We start from the raw sequence: 27,585 nt of genomic DNA on the forward strand, positions 1-27,585 counted from the left end.
CCATAAGCTACACTTTTAATTCGACAGACAGCACTTGAGCCTGTGCCAACTAGCTTTAGTCAATCCTATATTTTCAAAAGGTTTTGGAAACAAAGGAAGAAACATGGCGAAATATTAAAAGGTTTATATACAATATTTTTAAAACAGTGAATTTTTACTTCTAAAATAATAAGCTTGCTTAATTATTTATCGCATTTTTTAATTGCATTTTTTCTTTAAAGTATTACAAAAAAATCAAATAGTTCAAATGAAAAATACTTTTTACGTTACTATTTTTGTGGGAACTGGCAAAAAGCGTTTTTTCTTTACAGGATCTATCTAAAATTATAAGTTGAGCGTTAAGTGCATATCAGATTGTGCTCTAAAGTCGAATGTGTTAAAAGGCAAACTCTTAAAACCTTTTTAAAGCTGCTCTTAAAATAAATAACACATACTCGAAACATCTTAGTTTTTCACAAAATTAATGAGGAGCGGCTAAAGAGCAAAACTTTCCAACGATGCATCAAAATATGTTTATTATTTCTATCTAAAAAGGACTATCCTTCCGAAATATTTTGGGCATGCAAATTCCTTGTTTGATTATTTTTCTGTGGCTAGTGAATTTATTTGTTGTGTTTTTAATATGAATTCTTCCTTCATGAATTATTTTAAGTGTTTGCGCAAAAAATTTTGGTTTCCTTGATGCGTATGTTTTTTCCCCTTTTTCATTTCCTTGTTTATACTAGAAAAGTTGCTTTTATCTATTTTCATGGTTTTTTAAATAAAGTATCTTAGTTATTTTGCTTTCAGCAAAGCTATGTATTTCAGTGGTACAGCTAACAGAAATACAAAAGCATGAATATAGTTATGACTTTTTGGAAGTTTTAAACATTTTACATGAAAGAGTTTTTTGTCATAAAGACTTCTTTATCGAAAAATACCTAAGCACTATAAACAATTTGTCTAGAAAGAGGAATATTTTATGTGTAAGACTTAGGCGATGTTTTGGTAGTATTTTCTTCTTATTTCTTCCTCTTTAGCACAATATACAGAGAGACGATTTCTGAGCAACTTGGAAAATATAAAAAATGCAGATAAGATTTTAACCATAAGCGAGATTTAGTTAAAACTTGGCGATGGAATTCGGGCATGCAGGGATCGTTTAAGCATGCACATTGTAACTCAGTTTTTGGTGAAAACGTTAAAATACCACATTTATGTGCATACATCGTTTTTCAAGGTCGAATTTTTGGGCAATTATAGCCCAATTGCTACTGAAAGAAAATTTCCGAGGGAGGATAAGCTGAAAACTATTTGTTTAAGCAGTATACCTATCGAAAATTGCTAAATGACGATAGGTCAAAATTAATGAAAATGATCCCCTCTTTATTGACTAGGTGACACCAAGTTTAAAAAGATTCCAAAGTGCTCACTGAAATTGTACCAAGAAAAGCCCATGTTCGCTATACAGCATTTGCAGATGCTATGGTAAACACATTAGTAGTGACCGGAGCTCAATAGTGCTTCAGAAGTGGCCCCTTCAAGGTTTATATTTGAAAAAAAATGGGATCCAGGTTTCCCAATGGATTCAAACGTGCAGGAGGTTTGATGCACTTTTGATTTCATAGGGAGACCTGGAATCCTGTTTTTTATATAAACCTTAAAGTGGCCACTACTGAAGCACTGGCCCCCATTGGTGTGCTTACCTTATTGGATTGTCGCTCGATCGTCTTCGATCACCTTCACATGGGGCAGTTTGTTGAATCTTCTTTCGAACGAGCGGTTATTATAAAGTGTAACCAGGTAGAAAAGTGAAGAAATCGCCCGGCAACCTTTACACAGCAATCAACTCGTCAGGCATGCCAGACACATGTGCCACTACTATTCTCACCCTGCTGAGTTGAATGACTAAAAGGACATTTTGCCGAGCCCTCGCTCTACACTTGAGTAGACTAGTTGAGTCAACTCGGTTTAGTTTTAACAGCATTGTAGAGCAGCTGCTCAAATAAATTTGACTTAGTGACAGACATGAAATTTTTTTTATGTATCCTTTTCTTTCCAGCAGAAAAGTTGATTCAACTAACTTGTCTCCTGTGAACACAATGAAAAACCCAGTTAACTATTTGACGCAACAACCCGCCTTGTGTGTAGGAGGCTTTTTATCCTAATCTCAACTCTTGTTTTTAAATAAGTACATACATGACCCCTAAACCTCACCTGAGCCAAAAACTGCCATTCATTTGGTCATCGAAAGCATAATTGTATTGACATGTTGGCGAGTCTTACAGAGTTTTGCCTTCATGTTCGGCACATCATATTCGCATTTCCGTAGGTATTTTTTAACTTAATAGTTTACGAAAGTTATTTGTACATGTTTTTTTCTCATCTTAATAATTGTCATCGTGTACCTTCTATTCAAGTGAACCTGATCGAAAAAATTTTTAGATAAAACAAATTATGATGCTATCGATTTTTGGTAATGCATTTCCTAAATTCTAAAAGATAACCCATTTTAAGTTATAATTCTTTTATATGAAACAAATTTTACTCTTGGGTGAGCACCGGATATCTGGACTTATTGTTATTGCAAACAGACATTAGCTCAGTTAGTTTTAGCCATAACATCGATTTTGATCTATTTCTTTTATAATCTTTGTAGCGTATTGTAGGGTGATGTGTAATAAATGAATATTAAAAAAAAAGGTTTTTTGTAACAGGAAAACAGGGATTATATTTTTCCTTTAAAGATGCATTTGTAAGATATGTTTAGAAGTCGATTTTTATAAAAAAGGTAATGTCTAAGTGTAAAATTTGTGGGATTGGTAACATATTGTTACCTTATAAATCATGAATAAAATTCAAAGTACCAATAAAAGTGTATTCTTTCACCGAAAAAGAAGATTGAAAGTAAAGTTGTTGTAAATACCAATTAAATTTTACTTAATTAAGTGAAATAAATAAGAATAATTTTTTTAATTTCCTTTGGTTAAAAATAACGAACGATACATTTTTACTTTGGAGATGCAACTATATATTTCAAAGAAATGTAGCAAAGCATTTTTACATTATCTAGTAAACAGCTTTCAGCGTTTATCCACTTCAAGTTTAGCGATAGTCAAGAGTAGGATATAAACATTTCTTCTTTTGATTTACGCCATACTTGATGCGATTTTATTAGCGAACTTAGGGAACTGTTTTCAATCAAAACTTGATGTGCAACTGCGGAAGAAATTCAGCCATGTGCAAATTTTGAAACAAGTAACTAAAGAAAAGGAGAGCAAATAAGTTAAATTTGTTTACACTTCCGCGTTTCTCTAAGCACTTAAAAGTGTCCTGAAAAAAAGTGAATGGTGTTTTGTAAAGAACTCTCTTAAATATTAAATAATGAGCTTTACGTGATTTCATGTAGTCCAACGTGTTTTCTCAAAAATATTTAAGTGATTATCATTATTAAATTGTATCATGCAGTAAAAATTTCTTATGAATACATTACTTATAGCAAGTGATTTTTCTCTTAAAATACCAAAAAAGTTATTTTTTGATAAAATTATAAATTTAAATAACTAAAATAATTGAAAATTAATAAAATTAATTTAAATAAAATTATAATTTTCTACTATATATATATATATATATATATATATATATATATATATATATATATATATATATATATATATATATATATATATATATATATATAGCTGTGGTCATATTTCTAAACTTTCTGCGTTCAGAAAGTGCAAAAACTTTCTTCAGGGAACATGAATGCGAAAAGTTTCTTCTGATGCACATTTAAAAATATTCGTAACATATTTCGAATTAATTTTTCCCGTCCTTTAATATTTCCACTAAATTTAAAATATTATGCTGCATCAAAATATCAAAACGGCTCACGCTTAAAGGATAAAAGCAGAGCATGTCACATTATGTTACAAAGAAATTTCGTTACTTAAGCAGTGATTGTCTTCGCTAATTGAAAAATCAAAAGCTTGTTACTTTTTTTAAGTTCTGCTGCTAAATTTTTGTGAACTCGGAATTCAGAAGGGGCTTCCGAAATTGATGCTCAAGCCGGAATTTAATACGGCGTTAGTCATCTGTTCTACAACGGAATAGGTATAGTTGTGGCAAGGAGAGATGACGGATAAACTGGAAGCGGAAACGGAACTCATTGTGCTACATTTTGCAATTGATACCGCAAGCAGTAAAAATTTAACAGTTTTTCTGCCACTCCCTGTAACTATAATATTTGACTTTTAGCATTAGGGTAGACCGGGGCACGCTTACACATGGGCACGTTTACGCAATGCCCTTTTTACAAAACAAATGATAACTGGAGAGCCAACAGTCATAACAGATTGATGCTGCTCCTTAGCGAATATTCTCACAAGTTTTTGAGCATCAGTCGAGCTTCGATCTAGCATGCAAGAAGAATAATCTGTTTTCTACCTAGTCGAGTAATTTTAAGTTGAACGTTTTGAAGCTTTTTGTAAATAAATAATACTTAGTTAAGAAAGAAAAAATAAATAAAACAAGCAGAATTTTTTCCTTTTTTGAGAATTGTACTTCTATGAGCTGAAATGTTATTCGATTTTTTTGCACGCTAAAAATAAATCCAAACTTGGGAACGGGGCAAATTTACGCGTTGGCGTCAGATCACCTTTACGCACGTTCTTGCTGTGTCTTATTTCTAAACGTGCCCTGACGCTTTTTTCAATCCGAACTGTCTTAAAACTTTTAGTATTTTCAGGCTATTTTGTTTCGGAAATCATCATTTAATTTTTATTGAGTTACAAATCTTAGAGCTTACAATCACTGTTGTCTTCATGCCCGTTCAGCTTTCATTTTATACACTGTTCAGTCTGTAATAAATTTGCTTTATTTTAACCATGGTAAGACATTATGTTCAAAACACTAACAGAACCAAGTTAGGTGTCCAAATAAATATGCGTAAACGTGCGCCGTTTCCGGGGCAAGTTTACGCGACCGACTTTGACTTAAAAATTATTTTTTTAACTGTTAAAAACACAAACTGAGCAACAACTAAATATACCAATTTTGACTAAATAAGTGCTTCATAAAAACGCAATGTCAAAAATTTCCTTAGTTAAAACATAAAATTTAGAAAACTTATTGAAAAAAATCCGAATAAACGTGCCCCGGTCTACCCTACATTCATCATGCTTCTACTTGAAAAATATTTGTTTTGCACTAATCTTTCTCTTTGTAAAATTCGGTTAATGCTTAGTTTAAGTAAAATTTAAAACCTCATAATGTCACTTAATCTTCACTTCTACTTGCTTCTTAATATTAATTCCGAATGATTAGCTGCTGCTGTAACTATCTCTTACATTTTATAGTGCATTTGTATATAGAAAAATCGGTAGACAGCTATATTTTTTTGTTCTTTTCTCCAGAACGCATTGTTTAACTATTTTATAAAATGTACTCTGACACGTTTAACAGAAATTGCATTGCTCCAATTGCATCAGTGTGTGGTTTCATTTTAATACAAACTAACGTTTGTTTTATAATTTTAAGTTAAATTATCGCACTGAGATATAAAACAGCTTAAAATGCGTCTTAAATAAAAAAATTAATATTTTATAAAAGTGCATTTATTTGTACGCTTCTGAGATTGTTGACACACAGGTACAATTTTTAATTAATATGTAAATGATTTTTAAATAAAACTTTCATAGATGACGTCAATGCTAACGGCGTATCTAGCAACAAATTTTGGATTGGGACAGTGTTGAAATAAGAGCACACAAGTTTATTGAATAGGGATCTTTAGTGTAATATTGGTGCACAATAAGGGGGTCTGGAACTCTTTCTTGGAAATTTTTTGAAAACTGAAGTCTGAATAATGCTGTTTTCGGCTTTACTGGGGAGAGTTAGTCTTGACACCTCTGCCTGTGTTTTCCCTTAATCCACTGTATCTAAAGAAATGCTTTAGCAGTACTTCGTAAAGCTGCAAATATTTCTATATAACTTAACTATGGCACGTTATTAGATGTTTTATTACTCCTCGTATTAGGGTTTTATTTCTTTCTAATTCAAACAAACTTAAAAACCAAGCAAAACTTGTCAAGTTAAGCTAAGTTAGCAATTTTAATCTATTACAATGACAACAACCTTTGCTTGGCTAAAGCAGTCCCAGATGCCTTGTCACTTTCTTCAACGCTTTACAGTGAAGAGTGAAAATGTAAGGTCTAGCTGCTGCCATCTGTCATTTGTTCTAGCCATTAATTTAATCCGCTTCAGAGTGGTTAAGTTTTATGTGTATACAATAATACATCAAATTTTTTTGCAATGAAACGAACTGGGTGATTCATATGAACAGCAGTGTTTAGAGTATTATGTAATGATAAGAGACTATATACGTAAAAACATTGTTGTGCTCCTTAATGGTTTGCTGCAAATAATGAAACAAAGCATACAATTGCAAAATATTCTCAATTTTGCTACATTACCTCACATGATAATTGACCTAGTGAGCACTCATTTGACCTTACATTCAATCATTCTTAAATAAAAAGAAAAACAAGCGAAAGCTATACAAAGTATCCCATAATTCAATTCTTACAAATATCATTACTTTTATGAGGATGGCAGTAAAACGCAATCTTGAGGGGATAAAAGTTTTATGTGTCTGTGTCAATGAACTTGCATATCAAACTTCATCATCCCATTACTTTTCTTTTGTTACTGAACCCACTTATCACAGAATTTAGTCATAAAAATGACTTCTCAAAGGAATATTAAAGGCAACATTCTTTTATGGAATCAAATGTTCTTTCAGTGTTAGATAAGTTAATTCTTTTTCATTCTTAGAAAATGATGACCGAAATAAGTTCAACTCTAGGAAAACAGTACTCACTCATAATAAAAATTTCTCAACAAATTTTTATACTGATTAAGTACGGTTTTGTTAACATTTTTCCTTTGAATGATCATGGTGTTATCGGATGCATTTCCTGTTAAAAAAATTAACCGCTACATTGAAATTTATTTAGTTTTTGAAAGTAGCACTTGGGTTTTCTTTTGATTTTACACTCATTGATCTGTTTTTTGAAAGCTTTTACCACATTCTGAGACAATTTTTTTTAACAAAATTCTTTTAAAGCATATAAAACTTTAATTTTGATTTGGATAATAAATAGCCAAAGTATACGGGATGCAAATTTAGACCTAACTGTGTCCTTAAAAAAATTCAATCCAAAGGACCAGGCTGCGACATCTTTCACAAATTTCGACATCTTTGACATTCCTGTAACAAAAAAATTCTTTTTTCTTTTTTTTTTTTTTTCAAACAAGTTCTATAGTTTACGTTCTTTTTTTTTCTTTTTTTTTTGTGCTGCATAAAAAAACAATAAGGCACACAATCATGATAGTTTACACATTGTAAGCAATTAGTGAAGTGCATGCGAGGCATAGTGGGGGGTGCAGAGTGAAATAGCTAATTTCATTTACTTATTCCATCATTCATTAAATTTCTTATCCATTCGCTCTTTTATTCACTCTTTTATTAAATTACTTTTTCATCGTTATTTTATTCACTCATTTTTTTTTTCTCTGGAATAGATTAATTAATTTATTTATTCATTTATTGTTTTATTGTGTTTCATTTATTGCTCATTCTTTTTTTTACCCATTCATATGATCGATTGTTTTTTAAATATTAAAAAAGAAAAAATCTCACTGTAAAAAAAATATTTTATTTTTCACTTAGCAACATGAAAGAGAAATGGGGAGAAACTTCCACTTTTGTGAATTTACTGTCGGAAATAAAAAATAATGTCTTGTTGGATGTTTTTGATATAAATACAATCTTATATTTTTTATGTACTGTAACTTTCGAACCAAATTTTCAATTTGTTCATTTTGAAAACTTAACGTTTGCTTAACTATTTTACTTTGCATCGCATTCCCCTAACTTGTTATTTCCCGTGGGAGACAATTTTAGATTTTTTTTTCGTGCGTATTTTACATCAAAAGTTCTTTTCCGCAACTTTGTTCGAGTAATGCCGGCTTTCATTTTTTAGATTTTCGTAGCTCTAATCTGATCATGCTCAGTTTTTTTTAAGTGTTGAGAATTAAACTAAAATTGTCCAGACTAAATATTAAATTTGGACCGGACGGCGGCGTGATGGTTTGACGCTGGCCTTCTAAGCCCGTGGACCCGGGTTCTGGTCAGCCCGAGGTGGCCAGTCGGTGGATTTTCAAGATGCAGAAAATCATCAGCACTCATGTCGTATGATTATGCGGCATGTAAAAGATCCCTTGGGTATTCGTTTGGCTTAGAATATCCCTCGGCTAAATTAAATTCCTATTGCAATTTCGCATCAAAAAAGAGCCCAGGGGCCTCCGTCTATTGGAAACTGAGCGTCAAAAAACTACTGTGTCATGCATCAGCGCCTTAATGGTGACACATGAAAGACTGATGCATTGTTGGGGAGCGCACTAGGTCTGGTTATGGCCCAGACACCTCTTGAAGTAGGTCTCTTATACAGCCCAATTGGAAACAAAAAAAATATATTAAATATGGAAATAACGTTTCCTGAGGGAGTTCTTTCGTTCAAATGTTGATTTTTTGAATGGTACAATTCATTGCAAAGTTACAAGAATGATTTTGCATCGCATGGATCCGTCGCGCCTACCAATCTAAAATATTTTGGTCGAGTTAAAATGCCGTGGCTAATGGATCGCTGAGATATCCATAAAAAAAGAAAAAAAAATGAAAAAAAAGAAAAAACGAACAGAAAGGGAGGGGAGATTTTTCAGTATCCTACATCCGAGGCAACTGTTAGTGACCGACCCCAAAATTTTCAGACCCATTTTACGAGTACGTATGTCGCATTATAATCAGAGGGTATATAGAGGGCCGTGGTGGCGAATCGGTAAAGTATCGGAATTGTGACCGGAGGGTCACTGGTTCGATCCCAGCCGGTTGAAGATCCGTCTTCATTAATGGTGACTGGGGGACATTAAATATACTCGTGGTCACAAACTCCTCCAAGTGAAACAATACCTCTGGGGATGCTTTACCAGATTCATTTTGAGGTATTTTGTGATTTATAATCATTATTAGCTTTTGAATACTTGCATTGATTTTTGCAATCAATATACATGCTGATTGACGCTCGTAATTTGTTAACAACTGTAAAGCAACAGGGTTTACTGATAAATAATTTAAATACCTTTTTTATTTTAGCCAACTTGTTATGTTGAATAATAAATATACATTTTCCCATCTTATTCTAGTGTAAATTTCGCGCTCTAAACAGAACTTCATAAATTTAGTGAACATTTTTCATTTTTTATATTTTTCATTAGTATCAAAAATATATAATCGTACGCTCGTTCAAGCAATACCAATTTACTTAATGGTTTTTAATTGGCGTAGTAGATTTGTAAGTGTCATTTTAAATCATAAATTTATTGCTTAGTCGCAAATGATAAATGTAAGTTAAATGATTCATCTTCTTGATAAATCGTTTTCTCATAAAATATCGTAGCTAAGCGTGATGAAATGACTTAACCGTGAAACCTTTTTAATAAAATAGCATACCTTGATTGTTAAAATAAAATGGAGAAACGTATTTTTGCAATTCTTAGTATAAGTTATTTAGTCTTGTAATATATTTATTACCCAAGAAATAGTGCAGTGGCCAGCGAAATAAATTAGAGATTTCCGGCTGATGTTGAAGAATTATTGGAAGAAGAGTGCTGAAGAAACTTTAAACATTTTATGTTTAATAATATCTTAATCTTGTATAGGTATATTTTAAAATCAACTTCCTTTTTCTATTCAGAAAGGACAGTAGACAAAGATACAAAATAAATGAACTAAAAAAGTATTCTTAAAATAATTTCATGCGCCTTATGTGCAGTTTTTTTTCCGTTAAAAGAAATTGTGGTGTAATGCCAATATTACACCTGCATTCTTAAATCCAAAACCAAAAAGGCTATAAAGTCAAAAATTATTACAGTTGAAGCATTTATGCTACTGAAATTATGTCAAAAAATGGCATCCATAAATTTGGTACATCATTACACGAAAACTATAAACTGTTCTTGTTAAAAGACTAGTTTTATATAACTGATAATAATTTCTGTCATTGATTTCTCAATGGTGGACGAGGTAACGATATTTGAGCAGAAAAACTTCAAAAATATACTATGCATAAATAACTAATTCCTTTGCTTCTGCATAATTTATTTTCTAAATTCGACGATAAGCCTGACTTATGAAGAAAAAATCTGATGGCTAAACTTTATTACCTTGTTTGAAGCACCGATATTCCCACCTGAATCCACAGAAGTAAATTTGATCCACGGTTGAAACATTTTACTCTTGTACTTCTTTCTGACATCGATGGCAATCTATTCTTTTCTCTTGGAGGCTATTATAAAACTTCCAAAAATGGAGAACATGTCTAGTTTTTTTTTTTTCCTTCGTAATTCCATCAAAGGTTTCTTTAGTCCTCGAAGGTATTACAGGGTTACAATATGCCGTTAAAAAGAATTTTTACTGGTAAAGTATAAAAGCTGGTAATCCGTATTTTTTCCGAAATTATTTTCTGGAGGAAAATATTTGGAATTTCTGGAGGCTTTATATCCTATTAGGATTATCTTCATAAAGTATGTTGTAAAGGAATGTTGTTTTTTCCGGTCCGCTACTTGTCTTTTATTGTGCTTTTGTTATCTTGATAAACCCTGTTACAAATTGTTTCGTCTAGAAACGTAAAAAGTTGAGGTGTAGATCAATTGATTATCGAATAATAAAAATATTATTTAATACAAATCCTAAAAATACAGAAAGTAAATCTTATTTAATGCAAACATTTAAAAAATATGTACCCCAATCAAAAAACTAAATTACGAAAAATATCACAAAATATTTTGGAAAACATAAAAAAGTCTTGCTTCAAAATCAAACGATATGTATCAACTAAAGCAATTATCCTTTTAAGTTTTAAGCACAACAGTTTTCCGAATTATACTGCATCAGTTTTCTGCGTGTTGTATTTCTTAATCAGATACATCCAAGCACATATCGAAACACATGTTTAGTACAACCCAGCCGTTACTGGAGAAAGGGGAACTAATTTTTTTTAGTGGTCAACACAGGTGACTAGTAACTGGTTTCAACTAGTTTTACATGTGGAAAGTTACTAAAAATATCTTGGAAAAGCGTATACCTTCCCTGCTATTTTATGTACATTTTATGTGTTTTATCTATAAAAATGTTCTGATACATTTATGTTAATGCAAATAGTGTTACTCGCGTCTATAAAATCTTTCAGTAACACACGTCCCAAAAGTAAAAACCACAGATAACATAACATACAATTCAGAAACGAAATTGAGGTCTAGAAAGAGAGATAAATGCTGCATTTGGTCTTTAACGCCATCATGGTGAAAATAAAAGATCTGGATTTAACCAATGTTGCGTGAAATATCATTGCTGTAAAAACACTTGGTTCTCAATAATTCAGCCAAGTTGCCGTTAAATATTAATGTAATTGTGGTCAGTAAAGCTTAAAGTAACCCTAATTAGTCTAGTTTATCTTTAGTTGAGGTACTGAGTTGCACGTGATGCTATTACAACACACCCGAGAAAAGTAAAACCCAAAGAAAGAAAAAAAGACAATTTAGTTTGAATTTCGAAATCCTGAATTCAAGTTATGTTTTTCATAATCACGAATTGCGATAGGACCCTGCTCGTTGGGTTTCTTGTTTCTACTGATGGCTTTTATCGCAACCATAATTTGAATTCAAGACGTCTAAATTCAAATTAATGTCAGGGGCTGGATGCTGGATGCTGTGTGGTGGATGCTGTTTTCGCGTAAGGAGGATTGTTTAAAGTCGATAAGGTCGTTTATAAATGATTCGATTCCGAGGCACTTGGACGCCTACATTATAAGGATATGAAAATAAAGTCAAAGGACTGACATCATTTAACGGGCAAGTGAAACAATAAGCAATTCGTGATTGCTCAAAAAAAAAAAAAAAAAAACACTTGTCTGTCCGGAACTAGACTATATTTCACAACTGTCAGCTTTTGGTATTGTTACTTAATTTTTCCGTTGTAATTTTGTTTGTTTGCTGACTTGTTAGATTTGTGTGTAACAAGTTCAAAACTTTGGAATGGAACGACAATATATCTCGTAATCTTAGCGATAAAAATTTTTGCCCTATTTTTGGAAACATTTGCGTACTAATTCTTTGTTGAAACTACTTTAAAATCTAAATGAGTATTGCAATAACTTGGTTGTGAAGACGATAAAAACGGATTACAAGCAGATGACAGTTTCATTTGACAAAAACGAATTTAGCCGGGTTGAAAGTAATATCATGAAAGTAATATAAGCTTATCTACTCGACTCTAAAATCTTTCTTAATCAATAAAGTTATACATAATTGTTCTTTAATGGCTGTTGAGCATGTTACAAAGAACAATACGTTCTAATGTTGCAATGTAAATTACGAATTAATGTTACACAGATTTTCAATAATTTGTTGCTTTAAATAGCTTGTGCTGTATTTTCCAACCTAATTACATTAAATACTTTTTACTAGATGTCAATGAGTGCCTTATAAATAACGGGGGATGTCATCACTCTTGTTGCAACACACTTGGAAGTTTTTACTGCCGTTGTAATCCGGGGTACAAACTGAATGCGGATGGTAGAACGTGCTCAGGTAAGTTATTTATCTTTAATTACAAAAATGAATGCACTCAAACCTGTTTTTGTGCGGTTCTTTTTTTTTCGAACTTTAGTTGTGCGGAACATGAAAATTCCAGTCATATTGGGACTCAATTGACGAAATTATTTTCAAACGGACGAAGTTATGTTTAAAACGAATAATTTTTTTAAGCAATTTTTTTATTTGGTCCCTGTTTACCGCATAAAAACAGGTTTGAGTGCAAATATTTTCTCTACATCCGTAAAAAAAAAATTAAAAAATTAAAAAATAAAAAAAATCTTGCATGAACAATATATCTGCTTCGTTTACATACTTTGACAGCATCGCATATGTGTTACCTTTAAGAAATGCAATTTTCATAACACAGGATATATTTCATTAGATGTATCTTTGGACTATACCGAGCACGAAGTTTCTTTAAAGTTCTTCCGAACAATTGCATTTTTTGTTTCTTTCATCATGGCGATAAAAAAATCGTTTTAATTTTGAAGTATTGAAGTGATGTGATAATGTGACATGCATGTACATACAAGAAACGAATCATTAACACACTTCGTGACTAATGCACGACTCAACCTGAGTCATTAGAACTGGTTCATCTGGTTGCGAGCAGGTACCGAACAGCTAAGTTACAACATCCAGTGATCGTGGTGTCGCCTTTGTTTTTGTGCTCATCTGTCTGGAATAGCCATAAGCAAGCTGCAAGCAAATAACTTCACATAGAAGCTAAGTATATTATTCACACTGTCACTAAAATTAGTTTTGCCCAACGTCCCATCTGGGGTCCGCTAGAATAGTCTGGCTCCACTGAGAATTGTTCAATTAATCAGGATATGGGCAGAAATATATTTTTAACATCACGACGTTATGCTAACTGTGCTCGAGCTCAAGTCGAGACACAACTTTTACAGGTCGAAAACTTAGAAAGCGAATAGCGTTGGAAAATTAAAATTTTTACATGCTCAGAGATTTTTGGTGAACAATTCTAAACTACGAACATCGGAAGGATGACAAACAGTATCTTCTTTAGTTTAAACGCTACTGCCATATTTAAAAATATCAAATAGATTATTTTTCTAAACATAAAACTTCAAATGCAAAAGTAATAAAGCGTGTATTTTTGTAAAGTTTTGTTTTCTTAATGTTATCCATGCTTTATGCTTACATTTTCAGTAGAATTTTTACAGCTGAAAATTATGTTTCACTATTAGTTTCCAATAATATATAAAAATCATGCTTCTTGTTTTCCCGATAAAGCAACTACTTTGTTTTACTGCTTTTTAATGCGCTTACTGTTTATGATATCATTTAAAAATCGAAAAGGTATATAAAATTGTACGAAAAAATAACAATAATAAATCAAAAGTTCTGATCATTCCGATGTCCAAGCTAAAAACTCATAAAATAATAAATTAGTCTCTTATCTGCATCCGATAAATAGTCAACCAAATAAAAATGGTAATTTAAAAGTTTAAATGCAAAAAGCCCCTAATCAAAAGCGAAGATTCAACCACAGAATGTCAGTCATTATCATTCAATTTTATTCCCGCTGCCTTATTTTTCCCAGCAATTCGTCCGAAGCGAAAGATCTTAGTCTTTTTTTAGATTTCTAATATAAGTTTTGAATGTCCTTGGTGATTTTCTCTGAAGATAAAATCGCTAGACGCCTTAAATATACAGTGAATTGTGTTTTGCCATTTTTATTCCTTTACAATGAGGGAAAAATCGATTTTTCTACTCCCAAACTACGAACAAAGCACTTTTCTTCGAGTTTTCTCTTTATTTATTCTGAAATATTATGTAGTTTTTCATTTTTTTCGGAAAAATGAAATATCTTAAATTCAGCAACAAACCTGAAGTTTGTTTTTGAGCAAATAAAATTCTTGGTTTTCAAAATTTTATTTCGTTCGGAAACTAATGTAAATAAATGCTTGAATTATCTTCCACTATTTTTAGGTAGTGTTACTTTCTAGGTATACAGTTGTAGTATATATTTTTTAACTAGCAGTACATATAATAATATGAATTTAGTACGAGTAGCAATTGCCTTTTTAAGTCGAATATATTACTTATTAGAGTTTCCCTTTTCCATAAAATTTCGTATTTTGTTACTCCAAAAAATCATTGTGAAAACTGATGTATCTCCAAAATCATGAGTGTTATGGTCATTTCTAGCTCGGGAAAATCTTTTTAATTTTTACTGGCTGTACCCACATGGCGGTGCTGGAAGCACCGCCGCGCCTTTTTAAAGAAATCTCTTGAGTTAATGAAGTTCTTCCCCGTCCCCCGAATTAAAGAGAATCATTTTTTTAAACTTAAATACGCACACCTAGTTTAACCTAAGCTCTTATAGTACTCCGTGAAATAATTTTGATGATAAAAATTATTTGAATAACAGCAAATGTTATTCAAAAACTCACTTCCTCCAAAACAAAAAGAATTTAAAGTATGCGTTAAAGTTAGAACAAAATGGAAGTTCTCTCCCTTATAGAAAATAAAAGTTAACTAAAGTGCACAACAAAATGAGAATATCTTTCTAATAAAAAAAATAATTAAAATATACGTCAGAAGGAAATGGAATTTAATGAAATTCTGCATTAAAGTTAGAACCAGGGCTGCGGAGTCGGAAGGAAAATGACCGACTCCGACCCCGACTCCGACTCCTGGATTTTGAAACGCCCGACTCCGACTCCAACTCCGACTCCGACTCCGGATTAAAAAAAAAATAATTGTATTTTTTCAACTCCCTCGCTCTCTTCAGGGGAAGGGGGAAAACCTCTAAACAGAGATTGAAATATTAATTCCTTTTTATGAAAATTTCGCATTTTGTTTTTTATTGTAAACCTAAGACGCGTACAACGTTAGAAATTCAATTTAAAGATCAAATTTTCCAATAGTTACGAGTTAAAAAGTGAGATGACTTAAAAATCCCTTTTAAAAAATTTGAAAAGGATTATCTGTAATTTGCCCACCTGTAATGTTTAACAAATAGATATTGATCAAATCGTGTGCTTTCAATTTTTTAAAGCTGTAACTTGAGAGAAAAAAAGCTTTTTTTTCTAAATCCAAGTTCTTGAGAGGGGGTGGTTCGCCCCGGGTGACACCCATCTGGTAGATGACACCCAAAGTTAATTTCAGAGTTTATAAAAAATACAAATACTTTAATTCTGAAAATTTTTGCGAATATATTTTAAATTATATTTTATCAATAAAATTTCAACGAAAATAGGGCACATATACGTCAGGAGCTAATTTTACACAAAATGCGGCGGTATATAAATTTGTACGAATAGCGGTTACTATACCTATATTTCTTCTTCGCCAAATTTTTAATTTAAATTTTATTGGCTGCTTTGAATTAACCTTAATATGAAGATTTTAAGATTAACTGCAATTATTGAGTGTTGTAATCAAGAAATCATTTACACTTATTTTGTTCCATACTTTTTAGTGAGAACCAAGCTTATAGAAATATTCTTAATAAAGAAAAAAACATTAGATTATTTCATCGAATTTTTTGGATTCGTACTTTCGCGCCAGAACTTCTTTGAATTTGCCGTTTACCCTTAAACGCTTCAACCTTAGCTACTGGCCTCAATTTAATAATTTGTTACGTTTCTTTTACTATTTTATAATTGAGATCGAACAAAACACTATATTTCTATTTTTATTTGAAAGTGATTACTTGAAAATGTTAGGCAACAAAACCGTTTGCTGACAGTTGCTATTAGTTAAGTTAAAAAGCAAGCAAACTAGGGGACAGCTACAGAAAGTTCGATAAGCACTCAAGCTAGCTGATTGCCATAATGGCAGTTATTTCCTTATTAGTATCTTTTTATACATGTAATCGAACCAATTGGTAGTCCGTTTTTAAAAAATGCAAGGAGAGTCAGGGAAAAGGAAAGAAAAAAAGAAACCCGGAGTCGGAGTCGGAGTCGGCATGTTTTCTAACGACTCCGACTCCAACTCCTTTACCCCAAAATCAGTCCGACTCCGACTCTTCGACTCCGACTCCGACTCCGACTCCACAGCCCTGGTTAGAACAAAGTAAAAATAATCTCCCCGCAGAAAAAATAATGTGTAATTACAATACGAATTTCAGTTATAGTAAAATATCCGAACCACTCGAAGAAAGAAGATTTTTTTTTAATATAAGAAAGATAATTAAAATAAACATCGCTAAAATAAACCTTGTTATTACGCACATAAGTTTCATTATACAAGTTGTCCGAAAAGTCCTAGACACGTTTTAACCATTATTAAAAAGCAACAAACTGCCGTATGAATATTCGATTTGCGTCATAATATTTCACAAGTCCAAGAATTTTTTGGCACATTAAAGAAAGATTTTAACATGGTAAGTCGTAGCAAAACCTTTAAAAATATTTTAGTAAAAGAGAGGCATCGATTTAAATTTATTTTGCTACTTTATGACGCATTGTTTTATTGAAAAGCATCCCGAGATGGAGCCCTACTAACTTAGTTTTTAACAGCTTTCCTGCCGCTAACGCGGTCATGGGATTGATCCTCTCGAGGGCCAGAAAATGTAGTTTTTGAATGACTAATTTTCCTGAGCTAATTTCTGATCAAAATATAAATAAATATTTAATTTTAAATTATTGGGGGCCAGATTCGGAACTACTATTGTGTTGCTGCATTGAAATAAAAAAAAAAAAGAGAGTGCAGAAACTGGGGTTCTAAAGTCCTTTTGTTAAACGCGGACTTTTGGCACAGGTAAACTACATAGTTCATTCCTATATAGCAAAGCGAAATGCATATTTGTCTGTTAATTTTAATAACATTATAATAGGTAATGAAAAATAAATGATCAGAATTGGATAAGAAAAATAGACATTTATGCCGATTGCTGTGCGATATTGTTTTGCATTTTTTATTTTTAAAATCTTCAAAATGAAGAAATAAATTCATTAGAAAGCAGAGGGTATATGCTAGTTTCTGTATTAAACCAAAATACCACATTCCCTCCTGTACATTACTGCAAACATCGTTATTTTAGGTTACACGTAATTGGAAAAAATAAAGTACTATACTTTGTCTACCATGCTGTCACTTATTTTTCAGTTCAATACCAAAGATTTTCGGTTACTAATACATCAGGACATTAGGTCCTAAAAGGCCTAGCGATATAAAGAATTAAAAGATAATTGACCAAAATGTATATTATAATGTCTCTATTGAATTCAAAAAGCCTTTTTTACCTGGCATTCGTTAAAGTTATACGTTTCTTTGACTATTTTCCCACAGACATTGACGAGTGTCGTATCCATAATGGTGGGTGCCAGAACAAATGCATCAACTACGACGGTGGCTACTCTTGCGAATGTTCCCCAGGACAACGTCTCCATACTGACGCCAGGACATGCATCGGTAAGTAAAATAAATGACAATGATTCATTCACTTTTTTCCCTCAACCTCAGCGCTAACGAAACTGAAATCGGAAGCTTGCTTTAGACATCAACTATTTTGTTCAGTTCTGTAGCAGCGATTACTCATGACATTTTGAAAAGCATTTGGGATTAGAGCGGGAAAAATCGATTAGCCCTCCAGCATTGTATGTCTAATGGTTTTGGGTGAAATATCATGGTTAAATGGGGTAACATGCCATATCTAAAAGCATTTTATTTTATTCCTCCCGTCTATAGATCTAAGAATTACGGCGGGCCATATCTTTTTTTTTTTTTTTTTTTTTTTCAAATGGCTTGTTCCCTTAAAGCATTTCAAACACAATTGAACACTTCTGTTCGAAAAGGTCATTTCAAGACACAATATGTCTTTCTATTCATTTATTAATGAATGGTTTCAATAGATTGAAGGGACATGGATTTTATTTTTAGTTTCCTTCTTTCGTATTTTACATTTATTTTCTAAATAATAAAGGAAAAGGTTTTTTTTTTTTTTTTTTGAAAGGTATTTAAAATGGCGAATGTCACTTAAAATTATAGTGAAGAAAATTACTTATTTCAGGCGTCTATTTTATCCCTCTAGAAATATGGGAATTTCGAAGAAATATATTCAATTAACTGAAACAGCCGCTGAATTTTATATTGAAGTTTTTATACTTTTCAGTACTTTGTAATTTTATATTTTAGTCTAAATTGTAAATTTTATATTAAAACCATTTCCTTTCACTTTTCTTAAATACTTTGTTCAACATATTTTTACAATATTTTCTTATGTTTAAACATAGCAACTTTTTGTAATAAACAATATACATTTTTGACATTCTGAGCCGCATAAGATTTTTAATATACATTTAAAAGTATTAGAGTTTTGTATTGTCTTTCTTCTGGCATATACTTCCTGTACTACTTATTTATTTCGTATCTATAAATATTACTTATTTATTGATTTATGCATTTATTTGAATGTACCTCGCGTTTTAAATTTACTGCAGTCATTTTTATTTCTTCTCTGATTTACATTAATTTTTATCTGTCCTAGTTTGTAAACATCAATAGATTTAAAGCAGAATTTATAAATATCTATTCTAACACTGTTTTGGTTTGTTTTTTGAAACATAAGTTAGCATCAGTGCGAAATGTTTATTTTTAACAGTTAAAAGTACACTAGAAATAACGAATTAATAGATTGCTTTGCGTAAAAAAAAAAAGAATATTTTGTGTGAATTAGGGTTCGGTGAAAAATGTGTCAGAGTGTTCTGCAGAATGTTTCGTTTTTGAAACGAAACTTGCAAAAAAGAAAACTGTATTAAAAAATGGGGAAACATTGCAATTAATCGAGGGCGTCCGAAATTGAATCGATTATTTCAGAAAGCACGAAGGACACATATGACAAGATAAGCAATCCTGCCAATTTTAGAGTTTTATTCTGAAAATTGTTTGAAACATAAACCCTGTAAAAAAAAAAGAAAAAAAAAACTGAAAACATGGGGGGAAATAAAAAATGTTTTTACAAATGACTGAAGCTTTTTTCCTAATTGTAGCAGAATGAAAATTAAAAAAAAATTGTAAAGCTAAAAAATAGAGCTTTCTTTTGATATGTAAAATAACTTTTTTACGATAGATTTAATTTTCGGGGTTATTCACAGAGGTTATTCACATATTGTGAAGGATGGGTTACCCCTATAAACAGTATTTTCGGAAAAATCCTGAAGCACATCAACTTTAGTTTTTTTTTTTTTTTTCAAATTTTCAATCATTATTTGAATTTTTGTAGTTAAAATTTAAAATAAAAGAAGATTTTGCACCCTCTACTATCCTAATTATCCAATATTTAGTGAAAATTTTTGCCCCATTAAAAGTGTTTGTGAAGGACCTTAAAATTTTGGGAGTGAACAGATGGAGAAACCTGGCAACGTGTCGTACCGCCTGGAGGAAGCAGACGGAGAAAGCCTTGGCCTGCACCAGGCTGTTGTGCTGATGAAGAAGAAGAAAAGTGTTTGTTGTCAATGAAAAAAATACATGTTCAATATTTTTAGGTGTTCTACCGATGCGCGAAGTTTTTTTTTCAAATCGGTGATTCACACTTGGGTACGGTTACTTTTGAGTTGAATTAGACATTACACTAACCACAATCCAAAATTCAGCATCGCTATCTCATTAACTAATATAGCTCACTGGGCAGTATACTGAAAATAGTCCACCAACGCAACAGAATATACCTACATGCATTATCTATTATGAACACCGCCATAATTTGAACACTTTTGTTCGGTTCCATGAGTGTACAGAATAGAGAGAGTGTTCACTGTACACTCAGTCTATATGAACTTTCCTAATAATGTGTAATGTGTCAAAATGCGTTTTCGTTGTTTGAGAAAGACTAAAAAGCAAGGTCTGGTAATTATTAGTTTTTTATTGAAATTACGCTTCAGTTCCGTACATTGTCTTCGAAGGCAGATGAGATGCGCAGAATTGCCGATTGTGTAGGTTATTTCTGCGCACAGCAAGTTTTCAGTGTTTATCTTCTAAATTTATTTTAAAGATCGAAATTGCTCAGATACCTTGCGCAGCAAATTTTGCATGTCTAATGTTTTACATGTTCGAAAATCTTACATGTTATGGTTATATATCAGGCATTATACTTCTGTTAAGTTTTATGTGCGCAGAATTCGACCACTTTCCCTTGTTGATTCCAAATTAACTTAATTTACTCTCATACCGTATCCTTTTTATCTTTCTAGATATGGTCAGTCTCTGCAGTATCAACAATGGAGGTTGTCAACATATATGTGATGATAATGGTAGAGGCGGACGATGCCGATGTAGACATGGATATAGGTTGAATCCAGATGGACGAACTTGTGAAGGTAGGTAAATTATCTTATATGTTGTTGATATTCGACAAAATTCTTTCTTTTTAGAGAATATTTTAACGGATATCCTTTGAAATAATTCTTGAGTGTTATTTGATTTGAAATAAAGGTGAAGAAATTTATTTGAAAGAGAACAAAAAACCTGTAGCATATAAACAAGTTGTGTTGTTCTCTATGGTCCAATTCGAGGTAAGAGACACCATAGAAAGAGGCTGTTCAACTATCGTGTTAAGTACCGTCATAGTGCTCTTGCATCTAGTGTTACGTTTTGGGGTAATATTGGATTAAATTTTCACCTTCTCTTGGTACGAATTATCGATCTACTTACCCCAACAGCACTTGCTATGGTTACTATTACCATTTCTTGCCTCTAAACGCATGAGTTTTTCTGCTACTTGTACTAGCTATCTTCTTTCTGCTTTATTTTGGTACTAACTCATCTTTGCTTCTCACTGTCTCAAATGTAAGGTCTGTGTACAGCCGTCGTTTCGAAATTTTCAAGGAGGGGGGGGGGGGGCAAACTGTATAGATTTAATTCATTTTATTGAAAAAAAACCCGTCAAAATACATCAAAAATGCTTAATTACATTATATATTCTAAATCCTGACCCTACCCCCCCCCCCCGATCTCATAAACCATGGGTCTGTTTGTAGAGGAAATGCACTGCAAGGATCCTTGTTGGTAAGCAACGCTTTGAGATTAAAAGAAAGATGTCTTCCACTTCACACCTAAGCGGGTTGTAAAATATTGCTGCCCTACTACACGCTGAAAACCCATAAAGAAATATTTTTAAAATGTAACTAGAGACCTTTATAAACACTTTTTCCACGCGAAACCTTTACTTAAAAAGCAAAGCAAAGGAATCTAAAATACGAAAAATAAACCCACATACTATATATTAGCTTATGGCTATCCATTAATTTTTTTAAAAAAATGAGTTCAAAAAACAAATTTGAAGCTTCAGGCCATATTCATCCTTCATTTTAAAAGAAACGTCATTTGTAAAGATACCTATAAAAGTCCAAACAAAACAAACTCGCCATTAAAGTTCCATCCATGATTAAAAAACTAAAGTACAAAAACAAACTGTATCAGGTAACCGAAAAGATAATGAGATGGCATTCAGTAAATTGCAAAAAGATGAAATGAGTCAGCTGAACTGGAGAGTAAAAGAGTGCTGAAGAAAGAATTCTGGGGCAACTTTTAATTAAGGTACATGAATGTAAATGTCGATGCCATTGAAAGCTCCTTTGTCAAAAGAATTTCTTCGTGACCTCATTAAGCTCTTGAAATTAAAGTTTAAATAAGATGATTCGTTTATTAAGATGTTTACAAAATTTCAACGTGATGGAAACTTTTATTCTATACAAAATCGATGTTTTCAGAAAGCAAGAATTGATTTTATGGAATAGTTTTTTGAAGCATTAGACAATAACCATGTAATGCAGCTTTAGTAAAACATATATATATATATATATTAGGGTGTCCCAAAAAAATGAAAGTCGTTTTTTTCAAACGCATACCCTCTTATTTTTTTCCTTTTATATCAAAACCGTTGTAAAAAAAGTTTCATGCAATTTGAAGCACGGTAACCCGTGCCGACTTACGCCTAAACGTGTAAATAGCACGTGTATTCATAAGCAAGCGAACGCTGGCGACACAATACTTTGCGAAGCTCAAAGCGGCTGTAAATAGCGTACAGAAAACAAATGAAAACAGAAAAACATATGTTGGGGGGGGGGGGGGCTTATCCTTGGCAATTTGCAAACCGTCAAATGTGTCAGTACGAATACATTCCGGTCAGCGCGCGCAGTATAGTCCTTTCATAGGAAACGAAACATGGCAGTGGAACTGCAAAGTTCGGAAAAAGAGATATATTTAATAGGAGTCGCGTAAAACACCCAAATTACGGACATGAAACTTTCCTCTAACGGACAAGTTCTGTCTGTTTTGTTTTATGACATTCGAGAAGTAAATCCATCAGTGAAAGTGCAAATCTCGCTATTCGGAATGCATCATCTTTTGAGAAAAGGCACGCATTCCCACCAAATCGTTGCCAAATTGAGTGAATAAACTGAAAAACCAGCATCAAATTTGGAGAGAATTACAAAAAAAATGCAAAGAAACTGCAAGAAGTATTCAGACAGCGTCAATAAGAATTTGAGAGTAATTCAAACAATTTATTCAATATTGCACATGCTGATGCACTTCGGTTAATCAAAGTAGACGAAGATGGGATTTTCTTGCAACTCCAAAGAGAGCCCGGCCGACGTGGTCACTTTAGGTGGAGCGGATAAAAAAACTGGCCGACAAAGAGGAAAGGGCTCGACTTTGAGCTGTCAAAGAAGAAAACAGGCGCATTACATACGATTCCGCTTCAACATCCACGGAATTGTATGAACCTGTACAAGAAGATTCTTCTTTGAGCTCTAGTGAAAATATTAATTCAGAAGATTTCCCTGAAACATATAAATCAGTTCCTGGAACAAGTATATTAGAACCTGGAGCAAGTATATGAGAACCTGGAACAAGTAGTATCAAAACCTGAAAGAAGTAAATATGTAATGAGGAGCGATTTTATTACTCCAAAGTCAGTTGCTTCATTGGACAGGTGTCCAAGTATACGAGATTATGTGTTAATTCTTGAAGCTACTATTGACGTACTTGGGTGTAACATTGATGAATTTTCCATAGGTAAATCTTCAATTCAAAGAATTCGAACCAAAAAGCGGAAGGATCACGAGGAAAGAATAAAAATTGGTTTTCAGTACGAGGTACCATAGTGAATTTACCTTGGAATATGTAACTGTTGCCTACTTTTGGTGCTCAAAAATCAAAAGAAGATCGCTTATCTGTAGTTATTTCACATGGATGTGACGAACAACTCATTGTTGACTCTAAACTGGATAATTCTACAGGAAAAGAACAAACATAGGCTATTTGAAAGGCAGTTTTAGATTGGAATCTCGAAGACAAAGTTAAAACTCTCTGTTGTGATACTACAGCTTCCAAAACAGGTCCTTTAAGTGGTTCTTGCGCTATTCTTGAGCAAAATATTGATAGAGAAATGCTTTCATTTGCTTGCCGTCATCATGTATATGAACTGATCTATCCCGTATGCGTATTCGATTTCACAAATTTTATTTTCGCCATTATATCTTGGGACACCCTAATATATATATATATATATATATATATATATATATATATATATATATTTTGTGTGTAAGAAATCATATCTTTATGGATATTTTGAAATATTTCAGAAACAAATAATCGTTTTTTTTTTTGTGTGTGTGATTGTTGGGGGGGGGGGGGGGGACATTTTGTTTTATATTTGTTTTATATTCTTGACATAAATAAACTCGTTAAATTAAAATTTGGTTCAAATGTGTGTCAACGGATCTTGCATGAAATATGTTTTAGAGTGCTATTCACGAAAATAATTTCAGTCTTAACAATCTCAGGCTTACTTGATACATCATTTCAGGCGTAGTCAAAGCCTTTAAAATGTACAGAAAGTGCACACCAGATTTTGGATTACAGTAATTTGTAGTAGAGTGTGCATACCACGTAGGTTTTACGTAGAATTAGAGTAATTCATTAAAGGCAGAAAATGTACTAATAAATTCCGGAGTAATAGATTATTTAGTAATTTTGGATGCACCTAAAAGGAGAGAGGATTCATGAGAAGTGATATATTTATTGGGGCAATTCAACTAGAAAACGATCATCTTGTCCCGCACGTGACAGCAAAAATGTTTAATTAAAACTTATCGTTTAAAAACTTAAAACTTAAACTTGGAAAATTTACTTGACTTTTACCGTGCTGAACTTAATAATATTATGGTCAGGGATGACTATCAAGAGTTGATAGAACTGCCTATCCTATTTTTAGGTGGAGATATAGAAAATGAATTTAAAATACGACCACCGGGAGCCATGCACCAAGCTCGATAGATGGCTCGAGCGATTTACTCCCTAAAACTATTACTGCTTAGTTCATAACTAAAATTAGATACGAAGGAAAATGAAGCATTGTTTTATGTCTGCTTGTTTTTAGTGACAATATACGTGAAACCATGGCTTCATTGCATTTTGGCAGTCAAAGCACCCAAAAAAGATTTGTGCTTTTTGAAAAGAGTACGAAAATGTGGACCCATCATCTCTAAAATTGCTCTACAAAAATTCATCCAGATTTTATGGTATGGTCAATAATATTTCATTCCTTGATGTGAAAAAGACTGTCTCAATGCTTACAGCAGTAAACGATGCAGCTGAATGAGCGGTAAAAATGATGCAGGACTTAAATGGTTTGCTAACAGCTGATGAGGAACAAAAACAATTTGTGTAACGTTGCGTTCAAGAGCACCGGAAGCTCTATCCTGACTGCAAAAAGCAAACATTGAAATAAAACTATGTACAGTAATATGTTTCTTTTAGTCTAATATTGTTGTAAATATCTGCTTTAAATAAATTGATGTTGCGTGTAGTAAGGAATTATACAGTTAGAAATCTTTTCACTGTAGTCGCCGTACAGGATTTTAGGTCCAACTTTGACCTCAAGTCGGCACGGGTTCCTGTAATTTTATTGCAATAAAACTTTTTTCTCATGTTTCTGAGGTGAAATGGAAAAAATTTGGAGGGTATGCGTATTCGATTTCACAAATTTTATTTTCGCCATTATATCTTGGGACACCCTAATATATATATATATATATATATATATATATATATATTCTGTGTGTAAGAAATCATATCTTTATGGATATTTTGAAATATTTCAGAAACAAATAATCGTTTTTTTTTTGTGTGTGTGAATGTTGGGGGGGGGGGGGGGACATTTTGTTTTATATTTGTTTTATATTCTTGACATAAATAAACTCGTTAAATTAAAATTTGGTTCAAATGTGTGTCAACGGATCTTGCATGAAATATGTTTTAGAGTGCTATTCACGAAAATAATTTCAGTCTTAACAATCTCAGGCTTACTTGATACATCATTTCAGGCGTAGTCAAAGCCTTTAAAATGTACAGAAAGTGCACACCAGATTTTGGATTACAGTAATTTGTAGTAGAGTGTGCATACCACGTAGGTTTTACGTAGAATTTGAGTAATTCATTAAAGGCAGAAAATGAACTAATAAATTCCGGAGTAATAGATTATTTAGTAATTTTGGATGCACCTAAAAGGAGAGAGGATTCATGAGAAGTGATATATTTATTGGGGCAATTCAACTAGAAAACGATCATCTTGTCCCGCACGTGACAGCAAAAATGTTTAATTAAAACTTATCGTTTAAAAACTTAATGAAAAATAATGCCTAAAAATCACAAACCTAAGCGGGATTTTTCAAGCAAAAAAAGTTTTATTTCATTTTTATTTATTAACTTTTAGTGAAATATATTACCTGTCACGTGCGGGCCATCTTTACCGTATAATGGCCCCATGAAGAAAAAATTTGAAATTGCTCTTTTTATCTTAGAATCCATATTTGAGAGAAACCAAGATAAGATGAAATGCTTTTTACTCTGAAATTTTGTCTTAATAATAATGACATAATCACTGTGTCTTAAAAAAATAATATCGATTTGTCTTAATAATAATATCAATTTGCGTTAATAATAATAATTATTATTATTATTCCTACACTGTAACAAATTTCGGAAACGTTTCTGGGTATATCGGAAACGTTTCCGAAATAATAAGAATCCTTCATCCAATAGCAAACTCCTCATTATTCAGAAAGCTTTCTGTTATTTCAAAAAATCTAGAAGCGGAAGTGAGGCGCAATGCTTCAAAACGTATTTTATCCTTCCAACACTGGCGTCAGTGAGTCGGAAATAACGAGAGGTTATTTTTTTCCTTATCCATGGTTGCTGCAGTCAGCAACTGTTTAGCATTGGATTACTTGTTATTTCATGTCTAGAGAGTAGCAAATTGTGTCGAAACTAATTTTAGGCCTTTGCATTTTCGGCTGCCCTTGATTTTTTAGACGATGTACGCAGCTTTTAAGTTAGTTAATAACGATTTGCTTCTTTACAATTTCCGGTGCGACCATTATTACATATATATTGTGTGTTCAAGCGTGAATAGTTTCAACACCCGTTTTTATACTTAATGAAACGAAACAATTTGGATTACTTATCCAGTTGTAATGGAGGTACTTAGATTTTCTTCTGCCTAGTTCACTTGTAAGTATTAATGAATATTTTAAAGCATGTTGTTATATATATTTATATTTTTGTTGATTTACATTTGATGAGGCTCCAATTGTAACTGTTTTTGGGTTTATCGAATTAATTTAAAGTTATTCTACATACCTATGTGCGCAGTGTACTATTTGTTGTAACCAATTGAAACTGATTAATTACGCAAAAGAAATAAGATTTATATTTGAAAAGCAATCACAGAAAAGTTATTTCGAAATACTTGGATATACATACATTGGTTCAAAAAAAAATCAATTGTTTAATTCATTAAAAATATGGTAATGCAAATGTTTTCTAGTATTGTAATATGCTTCACAAAAAATGTGCCAGTATTATTTATCTTTTTTTATTATAATTTATTCATTTATTTAAAAATAT

At 32.2% G+C, this 27,585-nt stretch overlaps 1 protein-coding gene across 2 annotated transcripts in view; it reads left to right on the top strand.

Annotated features, from left to right (window-relative positions):
- Positions 1-27,585, top strand: part of LOC129231811 (multiple epidermal growth factor-like domains protein 6) — a 248,360-nt gene that overhangs the window by 25,267 nt on the left and 195,508 nt on the right. For both annotated transcript variants that reach the window (XM_054866188.1, XM_054866187.1), the window contains exons 2-4: positions 12,568-12,690; positions 17,962-18,084; positions 20,862-20,987. In XM_054866188.1, coding sequence (XP_054722163.1) covers positions 12,568-12,690; positions 17,962-18,084; positions 20,862-20,987 — 372 coding nt within the window. The remainder of the gene's footprint in view (positions 1-12,567; positions 12,691-17,961; positions 18,085-20,861; positions 20,988-27,585) is intronic.

Source organism: Uloborus diversus, chromosome 10 (genome assembly GCF_026930045.1).
Source record: "Uloborus diversus isolate 005 chromosome 10, Udiv.v.3.1, whole genome shotgun sequence".
NCBI lineage: Eukaryota > Metazoa > Arthropoda > Arachnida > Araneae > Uloboridae > Uloborus > Uloborus diversus.